At 36.4% G+C, this 12,246-nt stretch overlaps 1 protein-coding gene across 3 annotated transcripts in view; it reads left to right on the forward strand.

The window, feature by feature from the left end:
- The window catches only part of LOC115929146 (pre-mRNA-splicing factor SYF1-like), a 42,622-nt gene that overhangs the window by 26,807 nt on the left and 3,569 nt on the right, over window positions 1-12,246 (forward strand). For all 3 annotated transcript variants that reach the window (XM_030997474.1, XM_030997475.1, XM_030997476.1), the window contains 10 exons: window positions 897-997; window positions 1,570-1,645; window positions 2,073-2,159; window positions 3,509-3,622; window positions 4,329-4,415; window positions 5,278-5,353; window positions 5,603-5,712; window positions 6,347-6,550; window positions 9,819-9,935; window positions 10,339-10,381. In XM_030997474.1, coding sequence (XP_030853334.1) covers window positions 897-997; window positions 1,570-1,645; window positions 2,073-2,159; window positions 3,509-3,622; window positions 4,329-4,415; window positions 5,278-5,353; window positions 5,603-5,712; window positions 6,347-6,550; window positions 9,819-9,935; window positions 10,339-10,381 — 1,015 coding nt within the window. The remainder of the gene's footprint in view (window positions 1-896; window positions 998-1,569; window positions 1,646-2,072; window positions 2,160-3,508; window positions 3,623-4,328; window positions 4,416-5,277; window positions 5,354-5,602; window positions 5,713-6,346; window positions 6,551-9,818; window positions 9,936-10,338; window positions 10,382-12,246) is intronic.

Genomic DNA, 12,246 nt, shown 5'->3' on the forward strand with positions numbered 1-12,246 from the left:
AAAGTAGATGAACAGACCACAGAGGGTCTGGTGTGAATGAATTAATGTGGTGTCTGAATAGACGAGGTCTGGTGTGAATGTCCAGAAAAAGCATCTTCTTAATCATTTATATCTATTTTATTATCCTCTATACAGGCGAGGTTTATCATTAAGAAAAGAACCAAGGTTGAATCTATGAATGTACATGTAGATGAATTGACTGGAGTCTGGTGTGAATAGACTTTATCTGGTGTGAATGGACAAAATAGCTCTATTTCTAATGGCATTTTATTTATTTGTGTCCTCTATACAGGCTAGGGTGATATTTGAGAAAGAAACCAAGGTTTAGTACATGAAAGAAGATGTACTGGGTAGAGTCTGGTGTGAATAGACTTTATCTGATGTGAATGGACAAAAAATAGCTCTCATTTTTGGCATCGTATTCGTTTGTGATCTCTATACAGGCTAGGGTGATATTTGAGAAAAGAACCAACATCGAATCTGTGAATGTAGATGAACTGACCGATGTTTGGTGTTAATAGACATTTTGTGGTGTGAATGACAAAATAGTTCAACTTTTAATGGCATCGTATTCCTTCGTGTCCTCTATACAGGCTAGGGTGATATTTATGAAAGGAACCAAGGTTGAGTACATGAAAGTAAATGAACTGGCCTGAGTCTGGTGTGAATAGACTTTATCTGGTGTGAATGGACAAAATAGTTCTATTTTTTAATGGCCTAGTATTCTTTTGTGTCCTCTATACAGGCTAGGGTGATATTTATGAAAGGAACCAAGGTTGAGTACGTGAAAGTAGATGAACTGGCCGGAGTCTAGTGTGAATAGACTTTATCTGGCTTGAATGGACCAAATAGCTCTATTTCTAATGGCATCGTATTCATTTGTGTTCTCTTTACAGGCTAGGGTGATATTTGAGAAAGGAACCAAGGTTGAGTACATGAAAGTAGATGAACTGGCCGGAGTCTGGTGTGAATGGGCGGAGATGGAGATAAGACACGAGTAAGTGAATGCAAGCTTTATCTCACGTTCATATGCATCGCTCTTCATATTGACCTTGTGTATGATATATACAGGACCACAGAAAAAGTATAAATCTAAAATTTCAGCTCCTCCTATTTTTGGTTCTGTAAGACAACAATGAATGTGTTAGAACACAAGTTTTATGGATATTTTAAAAGGTAAGATTTAAGGACATATAATAATCATAGTCCTTAATTAAGACTTTCTTATTCTCACTTTTATGTGAACAGTATGTTTTCATAAAGTAATGATAGCACCCATGTTTGCTTTGATTTAAGCAATCGTCTCATTTTGTTATATATTATATATATATATAATGCAAAAGGAAATGAGAGAATAATTGCTTATTTTGTAGCTTAAATTAAAGTTCTCCATTGCCGTCATCCTTTTTTTATTTTTTGTTTGTTGCAAACATACATGTATATATATATATATATATATATATATATATATATATATATATATATAAATGATTTATTTGATAATGAGATGATTATTAAAGATATATGACCTAACTGTATAATGTCCTTCACTTGACCTTTGCTGCACAGGAACTATGATGCTGCACTGAAGCTGATGCGTAGGGCGACGGCGGCACCCGGCAGGAAGGCTGCGTACCATGACAAGGTATGCCCAGTTTCTTGTGGATCACGATCATGATATTAAAAGTGACTCTGTAACATTGTTGAAAGTTGATGAAAAAATTGCATAATGCTGGTATGAAATGTTACTTATAATATTCCTTCTACTGTACTACCCCTCTAACATGCAAAAAATCCTGGTTTTCTTTGAAGGCGTCACGGTGCAACTCCCTCTATTTTTTCATGAAAAAAAAGACATAAGACAGGCTTTTAAAAATCTTTCAACACTTGATTGTCTGGAATGGTGTATAGAGCTTATTCATTGCTTAATGACGATTTACATTCACTTAAAATGTAATATAATTGTAATATAATTGTAATAATGTAGTTGGGAGAATTAAGGAATCGATCAGATCATTTTTTTCGATTTTGTATTATTAATTTTCTTTTTTTTTCTGTCTGTTTCTTTTTAGAGTGAACCTGTCCAGAACAGACTTTATAAGAACCTGAAGCTTTGGTCTATGTATGCCGATCTAGAGGAGAGCTTTGGAACTTTCAAGGTGAAAAAACATGCTTTTACCATTTTATAACACCTTTGACGATGATGACAATATTTTGCCTTCATAGCCTTGTAAAACTATTGTTTATGATACAGAGTACCAGGGGTGTGTGTAATCGCATCCATGATTTGTGCGTTACCAATGTTGTAAGAGAATCAGATCGTAACTTTAGAAGTTCTCATGTTAATTTGCATTGCCAATTTGATACCTTCATGTCACAACATCAGAAGATTCTCATTGTAAAATCATTGTTTACAATACAAAGTACCAAGGGTTTGTGAAATCCTATCAAGGATATCTGCATTACCAATGTTGTAAGCCGATCAGATCGTAACTTGAGAAATTACTAATTTTGTTAATTTGCATTACCAATTTGATACCATCCTTGTCACAACATGAAAAATTTCTCATTGTAAAACCCTTGTTAATTGATGTCAAGTATTTGTTTGTATGTATACAAAAATATTTAATTAATGCTTAATGTAAAGCGCAGGGAAATGTATTATGTAATATAGTATTAATGACTGCTTTGAGAGAAATAGTTGTTTTTATACGCTCAAGGGAAGGTTAGAATTGTGCTATTACCCGAGGCGTGCCGAGGGGAATAGCCCAATTGTAACCTTCCCGAGAGCGTATAAAAACAACTATTTCTCGAATATTAAAGCAGTCATTAATACTTTTATATGCCGAAAAAAAATAGACTAAAAAATAAAAAATAAAAAATACTTTTTTCTTTGTCGAAGGTGAGAGTCGAACTCTTGCGTACAATAAGTGATGAATCTTACACCAACGCTTTACACCACTCGGCCATCGCGCGCTGTTCACATGCTTGGCAGTTTTGTACAATATATACATTAAAATGGATTGAAACCGGCTTCGGCGTGATGAATGCTTCGCAAAAGCACCCTTCTTTTACTTTTGCAATGCATATTGGCACGAACTTAGATCAAGATCTATCGGCAGATGTTGTTTTTTTGTTTTTGGAAGTTTATTTTCGTCTTCATGTCAACAATGCAAGATAAAATTGTCGGTAAGATCGATCGAGATTCAATTGTATTGAAATTACCGACCAATCCTTCGCACACATACGGTATCCTCGATCGCTCAAACCATTTTTTAACATGTAAACCTATGGGGTAACCATGGAGGCTGACCTATTTTTTTAATAACCATGGTTATTAAAAATATTAAATGTTTTATGCATGGTTACCGGGAATTTTACAGGAACAGTTGAAGTTTATGAATGCAATTTCGACCAATCAGATGGCTGGATTACTTAAGTGAGGTATATAATGCGCTATATAAACGTAACATATCATTATTGTCATTATTGTATTATTATGATGCAGAGCACCAAGGCAGTGTACGATCGCGTCATTGATCTCCGTATTGCCACGCCCCAGATCATCATCAACTATGGCATGTTCCTGGAGGAGAACCAGTACTTTGAGGAGGCTTTTAAGGTCAGTTCCAGGCATCATCGCATTTCAGATAATGAATTCTTTTATTAAAAAATAATAAAATATATACTTTGTGAGTGAGAATAGACCATGGTTAGCATACATGTTTGTCCCAAATGACCCCGAATATCCACAGATCTTCAAAACATGAAGAGGTCCCACTTTGTACATTTTAAAATAATCACTCCTACAGCGATGGAGGTGCTACATAAATAGCCTTAAATTTGTTTCCCCTTTTCAAAGAATACTTCCGCCTGTGTATCATGGGCTGCACTGCTTGTGCATAAATGAATAATGATTACAAAGCTTTCATGAGCATGTATCCAGTATTTTGTCTCCGTGTATTTCACAATTTGGTCTGCAATGACCTTTTTCTGCTCATACTCAGACTGCAACTATGAACTGGCTTATTACATCCCATGGAAATATATTGTACATACATGTATGTTCATAGGACAAGAAATGATGGTTGGGGGATTTGACAACTGTTACTTTAAACGAATCGGAATGCCATTTTTATGTTGTTCATTCTTCAATACAGCTGTCTGGAATTGTGTCATATTTCATGTCATTACATTCATATAGCTACATTTGTACACTTAACATGTTGTCACTTTTGTACACTTTAGTTTTTAGTGATTTAGGCAGTTTAGTGAAGGAAGTCGGTCTTTTGATTATCTCTCTGTTAATTTTCTTTGATTATTTTCAGGCATATGAGAAGGGGATCGGTCTCTTCAAGTGGCCAAATGTGTATGACATCTGGAATACCTATCTTACAAAGTTCATGGAGAGATATGTAAGTAGTCAGATTCTGTAATTTTGAGTGAGTGGGTTGTAATGTACATGTCAGTTATCAATTGATTTGTTGATTAATGAGTGAATGAGTTGAGCAAGTGAATGAGTTTGAGTGATTTAATGATTGTATTAAGTGAGTGTAAGTTAATATGTTTGAGTAAGTGATCAAGTGTGAGGTAAATGCAGTGAGTGAGTGAATTAATGTGAGTAAGTCTCATAATGTGCGTGAGTGAGTGAATGTGGGTTACATAAAGTGAGTGAGCGAGTGAGTATGGGTTACATAAAGTGAGTTAGTAAGTGTGTGTGAGTGTGGGTTACATAAAGTGAGTGAATGTGTGAGTTACATAAACTGAGTGAGTGTGAGTTACATAAAGTGAGTGCATGTGGGTTACATACATATAGTGAGCGAGTGTGAGTTAGATAAAGTGAGTGAGTGTGGGTTACATACAGTGAGTGAGTGTGAGTTATATAAAGTGAGTAAGTGAGTGATTGATTGTGAGTTACATAAAGTAAGTGGGTGTGAGTTACATAAAGTGAGTGAGTGAGGTTGATTTACATAAAGTAAGTGGGTGTGAGTTACATAAAGTGAGTGAGTGAGGTTGATTTACATGAAGTAAGTGGGTGTGAGTTACATAAAGTGAGTGAGTGAGGTTGATTTACATAAAGTAAGTGGGTGTGAGTTACATAAAGTGAGTGAGTGAGGTTGATTTACATAAAGTAAGTGGGTGCGAGTTACATAAAGTGAATGATCTATTGAATGAATGAGTGACTGATTGGCTATGGATGTCTGAGTGAATAATTTGAATGAAAGCTGTAACGAGTGATTAAATTTATTCTAATTCTTCAAACCATCTCTATTCTAGGGAGGCAAGAAACTGGAGAGAACCAGAGACCTCTTTGAACAGTGCCTTGAAGACTGTCCTCCCAAATTTACCAAGAGTGAGTTGCTACTTCCTTTTTAACTGCAAATTTTCCGTTAAGAATGTTAAATGTTTAATAAAGTACGATATATATATACGGAATTGGTCTCTGCAATAAAACAAAGCAAAGTTACTTATGAGTTCTCATAGTATTAACTAGAATTATCTTGTCCTTACCTTGATCATAACAATTAATGCATCACAGTTTTAATATATATAAAATAATTAAATAATTGTAATATATTTATTTCCATTTGATGCTGAACAGCTTTGTACCTGTTGTATGCCAAACTCGAGGAGAAATACGGATTATCCCGGCATGCTGTGGCCGTCTATGACAGGGCTACCAAAGCAGTGCTTCCCAAAGAGCAACACGAGGTATATATTATGCAAAATTGTTATCGTATGCAATTGTTTGGAATGGTTTAAATATAACCATGAAAAAACATGGCTGAAATTTATTGATTGTATGAGTAATACTAAAATCAAATTGTATCTAATGACTATAAAGAATATCAAGATTTTTCAATGATTTGGGTTCTTTTTGCCAGATGTTCAACATTTACATAAGGCGAGTTGCTGGCATATATGATGTAATTTTCATTTTCTTGATTAACAAGTTTCAAAGAACATCCTTAATAAATTTGATTCTTTTTGGTAGATGTTAAGCATTAACATGAAGGGAGGTGCTGTTGCTAAGATATATGATGTGATTTTCACCTTCTCAACCAATTTTTTTTACTTTTTTTTTTATTTATATATTTTTTTTTTTATTTTTTTTTTATTATAGATGTTTAACATTTACATCAAGCTAGTTTGCTGGTGATTTATTATGTAATTTTCACCTTCTTGATCACAATTTAACTTTCAAAATCCATCTCAATAAATTTGATTCTTTTTCGTGATAGATGTTCAACATTAACACCAAGCGGGTTACTAAGATAAATGATGTGATTTTCACAAGTTGAATAAAAAAAAACATTCTCAATAAATTTCACCCTTTTTTTGTCAGATGTTCAACATTTACATCAAGCGAGTTGCCGAGGTGTATGGCGTCACCCAGACCAGACCCATCTATGAGAAAGCTGTGGAAATTCTACCCGACATCGAAGCCAGAGAGATGTGCCTCCGGTTTGCTGATCTGGAACGCAAGCTGGGCGAGATCGACAGAGCGAGGGCGGTCTACGCTCACTGCTCGCAGATGTGTGATCCACGCGTAAGTTTATTGATGGTTCTTCATTTTCATGAGAAAGATTAATTGGTAGATTCAGTGGGGGGGGGGGGGGGGGGGGGGGTCCAGATAAAAGAGGTATGAAGATATGAAGAAGATTATTATTTATGAACAGGGCACTGTTTCATAAAACTTGTAATCAATATTAAAGATAAACTCCAGTACTGGTAAAAAAAAAAATAACAATTCTCACAGAATCAAACGAAACTTACACTGAATGTTCAAGATTACAAATAAATGACATGTGCCAAACAATTTTGGAAGAAAATGTATACTGGCTGAGTAATGAGCATAGAAAGACAAGGAAATCAAGGTAGTACTAGCCCCGACACCATGTGTGTTGTCCCATATATAGCTTTCTATGTGAGTGCTTGTTACTTTACCAAGACTCGGTCAAATTTATTATGATTTTGATGACTCCAGAACCTTGCAGTGCACACCAATACTTACATGCTACATGATCAACTGTTTCTGATCCTTTCCACACCTTTTCTTTCACAATGCAATCGCATTACCAGTACTAAAGTTTATCTTTAAATGCCACAGATCTATGACAAATCTGCTAACAGTCAATCAAGTGTAAGGATTTCAGTAGCTTATAACAATTATCGTATCTTGTTATCGATAACAAGTTTTATGAAATGGTCCAGAACTGGCTTCCATCTTTTTGACTAATCATATTCTTGGGAAAAGTGCCATCTTCGAGCTTGTCTTCTAATACCCTTTTCTAACTGCACTCTATCGGAGTCACACCGATGAAAATACCGATTGAATTTCCCTTATGTAAACAAAGGTGAAACCGCAGTTTTCCCCCTGTCGGTTTCTAACTGCCGGTGAAATTCACTCGCTGTGGCGAGCCCTTGCCGGAAGTGAAGAATTATTACGTAATTATTAAGCCCGCGCTCCATCTAGCTAGCATGCAGCATGTTCAACCATAAGTCAACAAACACAGCTGGTTAAGATAAAGCGCGCCTATACTGCGACCTTTGACCATTTTAATCGCTGTTTTAATCGCCTTTTTCTCCCGAACGTTTTCTAACTGCACATTTCATCGGTGTCACACCGATAGAATGAGAATTTCTCCTGCTCTTGAGCAGGAGAATTTAATCGCCTATTTCTCTTTTTTTCATCGGCTATTTAATCGCCTTTTTCTCCTCTGTTGCTTTCTAACTGCCAGTTTCATCGGATGCGTCCGGATGCATCCGATGAAAATCAGTGCAGTTAGAAAAGGGTATAAGAGGTTATAAGAATGATGATTGCCTAAAACATGGATTTATGTGTACCCAGCTAGATACAATAAAGCTTTGCAGCCAACGGATAGGGCTCACAGAATTACACACATTGTTGCTCATACATGTATTTCTGCAAGATAATAATTGACTACAGTTTGATCGAGACGCGTAAGATACCATATGTATAACACCAGAGCTTAAACCCCAAATCTCTTGATTCCAAGTTGCATGTAGGAACAAACAAAAGTCAAATGAGTAATTCATACTAATACATGTATATGAAAGTAATGCAAACACATAACAGTTCCAACTGAATTATTCCTACCCTTAACAAGTTTTGTAATTTATTAAGTATGTGTAAAAAGAGATTTGTCCTGATTTGTATATCTTGAGAATGTGACCTGTTACAGGTTATATGTTAAAGGCCCACTGCATTACTTGTAGCTACTTGCGCCCTCTATATAACAAACAATGCCTAATCGGTGACCATTGGTCCCCCATGATCCTCTTTTTCTTATGTTAACTGAGAGCTGAGTTGATGATATAACCACCTGTCCAGTGACCTTGCAGGGCAGTCTAATCCCTCCTGTAAACTATGGCAGATAAGCTTTAACATTAATCGGCAATGGCCCAAATTCAACCAGTAAAATTGTTATTCCATAGTAACGAAAAACACAAAAGCATCAAATCTATAAGGGGTATGAATAATTTATCGGTAGTTGTTCAATTAACTGTACATATAGTGTACAGTACATCTTTTATAAATGTCTCCTGCCCAAGTACACCTATTAAAGCCCCACAGCTCTACTTATAGCTACTTGCGCCCTCTACTGTATATAGCCTACAATGCCTAATCGGTGACCATTGGTCCCCCATGATCCTCTTTTTCTTATGTTAACTGAGAGCTGAGTTGATGAGATAACCACCTGTCCAGTGACCTTGCAGAGCGCTCTAATCCCTCCTGTAAACTATGGCAGATAAACTTTAAAGCCCCACAGCTCTACTTATAGCTACTGTACTTGCGCCCTCTATATAGCCTACAATGCCTAATCGGTGAACGTTGGTCCCACATGGTCCTCTTTTTCTTATGTTAACTGAGAGCTGAGTCGATAAGATAACCACCTGTCCAGTGACCTTGTAGAGCGCTCTAATCCCTCCTGTAAACTATGGCAGATAAACTTTAAAGCCCCACAGCTCTACTTATAGCTACTTGCGCCCTCTATATAGCCTACAATGCCTAATCGGTGAACGTTGGTCCCACGTGGTTCCCTAGTTTTTTGATAGTTGAGAGCTGAGTTGATGAGATAACCACCTGTCAGTGACCATGCAGGGAGGTCTAATCTCTTCTGGCCAAACTAGTGCAGATAGGCTTTAAGTGCACCAAATTCAGATTCCTCTCCTCTCTGGTTCAGCAGTTTGGCTACTGCAGGATTTTAAAGGTACATGTACTATGTCCCTTTTGCAGCCAACCTCAAATGCTGTATAACTTTGCAGGAAAATATGAATATGTCATGTATGTCCCATCTGTGAAATTTAAACGTTAGCAGTGTCCTCATATTCAAATTATGCAAGGAAACCCGTTTACTTGCTAGACTTCACTGTCAGACACTATTGAGTGACTGACTGGCTTTTTTTCTTCTTTGGTAATAACATACATAAAAAGAGTTGTAAAGGGTACATGAGCATTTGTCTACATCAATAACCCACTTCTTGTGATGGCCAAGATTAAACTGATTGAATCTTTGTGCAGCATAAAACGTGTGACCATTCTGTACAATTGTCTGAAAATCAAGACTATTACTTTTGGGCTCTATAGCCCTAAAGTCGATTTGACAACTAATAATCGTTATTTTCCCACTTGAAGACATTTTCAAGCCCCACCTTTTTTAGGGAAGTTCTAAATTAGTATTATCTTTCAAATGCAGTTGGAATTTAACTTTTTCATTTTTTTGGCCTGCAAATGGGACATAGTACCTATAATGTATTCTATTTCTCTCTGTTGTTCTTTTCTTCTTGTCCAGGTGACGGCAACTTTCTGGCAGGTGTGGAAGGACTTTGAGATCAAGCACGGCAACGAGGATACGGTCAGGGAGATGCTGAGGATCAAGAGGAGCATCCAGGCCAAGTTTAACACTCAGGTATTCAAGATAAGATCAAAGATTCAAGATTTTTTTATTTAACCATGACCATAAAACAACATACAAATAATAATACAAAATACAGTATGGAATATGGAAAGAACAAAAGAAGAAAACAAAATCCACTTTGTGATGTATTTGAGTTTGTTACTGCATGTGGACTCTAAAATGAATATAAGCATTGGAAAGCAATCTACATCTATCAGCTAGTAATGTGTCAGATGATTTCAAGGAAAGCTTTTGAAATGTCTGGAGCAATCATCATGACTTTCCAAAATTATTGTGTGAATGGCCGAATAAGCTTGTTTAATCAAAGATATGTTATATTGTTAGTAGTTCTCCAATTTTTCCTTCTGCAAACATGCTCTGACTTTTCTCTTTCGTTTCATTTATCTCATCTCAGGTGAATTTCATGTCAGCTCAGATGATCGCCGCAGAAGGAGCAGGTAAGTCTGAAAGGGATAACCATCGGAGGTTAAAGGTCAAGTGGAGTGATCAAATTAAAAAAAATTGTACTCCTCCAAAATGTACCCTGCATCAGTGAAAGAAAGAGACGAGCAAACATGGGACCAGTGCTGTGTGTCGTATCTTACGAGCTCCTCTTCCATATGCTCTGTACAGAAAAAGTTATAAATATTTATTTTCTTGGTTATTGATGTCGGAATAGACTAACTTCATGTAGTGGTTGTATAGAAATATATTTTCAATAATTATATTAGGCGTAATTGGATAATTGAAAATTTTCTTAAAGTTGATACACTAAGCAAATAAATGTCCCTTAATTTGTTACCTACGGCAAGTATATGTTATTTTTAAGTTTTTCAATTACTTAGTATATCACAAAAAAATTCTGTCTACTCGAAATCCTCAATTGAAATGTCAAAAATATCCGCCTCTCTTTGCATAGAAAATCAGTCACGGCGCTGGTCTACTATTTATGACCTCACGTCCGGGAAAGAGTATATTCACGTACCCGGATGTTCCATAGCAAACATGTGCAGAGTGATACGATTTTCTGCATATTTTTGTTTCAAAGGCTGAAAAGTCTAATAAATCATAATTCTATGTACAATTCTTTACCTTCCCCTAGTACTTCATAGTATTAATATCAATTCCCCTTTTAAAAATTATGACATATACATGCCAACGATGTGCTATTAGTCGATATTTTCACCATGTAATTTTTGTTTTGGTGTTGAAATCGGCCCAGGCACGGAGTGAACAGTAGCTGTCTACCCATGCACAGTTCACTACAGCGATCTCCCGATGGTTTCTTATTCCTTTTTTTCATGTTTTTCGCCTTCCTTGGCCCTGAAGATCCTTCATCTACCAATTCTGACACCGGTAGTCAGGAGCAAGTCTTTGTTAGTTGTTTTTCTTAGCTGGCAACGTCGCTTTCATTCTCTTGCAATTGCCGATAAACATATAACTAGCGCACGTACGTTCCATCACAAGCAAGCAGCGCCTAGAGCAGCGGGTTGGTCTTACCTCCCGATTCTGCTCGCTTCACGAACGTGAATGCAAGAGCCGCATCACTCGCCAAAATATTATAGAGGAAGCGCACTTGCATGATCTAGTTCAAGTTTGATATTTTACAGCATAAAATGTTTAACTGGTACTGTTTCCTTTTTTGAGGCAGTCACACACATCTATGATAAGTACTATCATAGTTCTAGACCTATTCGTTTTACAAAACTGCTCCTGTACCTTATCTGATGACAATATATAATGCATCCGCCTATATTCATACATGCACGATTTAACTTTAATTCCTAAGCAGTAAACTAGTCTTAAATCTCTACCAAATAGGTGAATATGAGGATATAAAAGAAATCAGCGACTGGAAAATGTTGCTTCGTTATTCTTCATTCAAATGAAAACAGAAAATCCATCAAATATACTCCTTAACAATAACAAATCTAAGCTCTGACAGGATAGCATTTACGTAGGGATATCACTGCCATTCACTCTCACTGAGCCCATGAGTCCTGTTCATGACATCACGGATAGAGGCCCGACTCTACGTGCACTTCCGGGTTTCAGACTTAGATATTTTGGTAGAGTTTACTCGAATAATTTCATTATTCTAAACTTGTTTTGTCGGGTGGACACCATTTGGTGTTATTATGGGGGTTAAAAGCTTTCTATTTATGTAATTATCTCAGTATTTGGGATTGTCTTAGAGTATCAACTTTAAGAGAAAATGTAAATTGTTGAAGATTTTAGTACAGGGCGAATGGGAGGAGACCTCACAAGATACGTGACAGGGTTGCCAATATGTGTCTGATTGATCACAACTTCAAAAATTCTT

This window comes from Strongylocentrotus purpuratus, unplaced genomic scaffold (assembly GCF_000002235.5).
Source record: "Strongylocentrotus purpuratus isolate Spur 01 unplaced genomic scaffold, Spur_5.0 spur5_scaffold_4, whole genome shotgun sequence".
Lineage (NCBI taxonomy): Eukaryota > Metazoa > Echinodermata > Echinoidea > Camarodonta > Strongylocentrotidae > Strongylocentrotus > Strongylocentrotus purpuratus.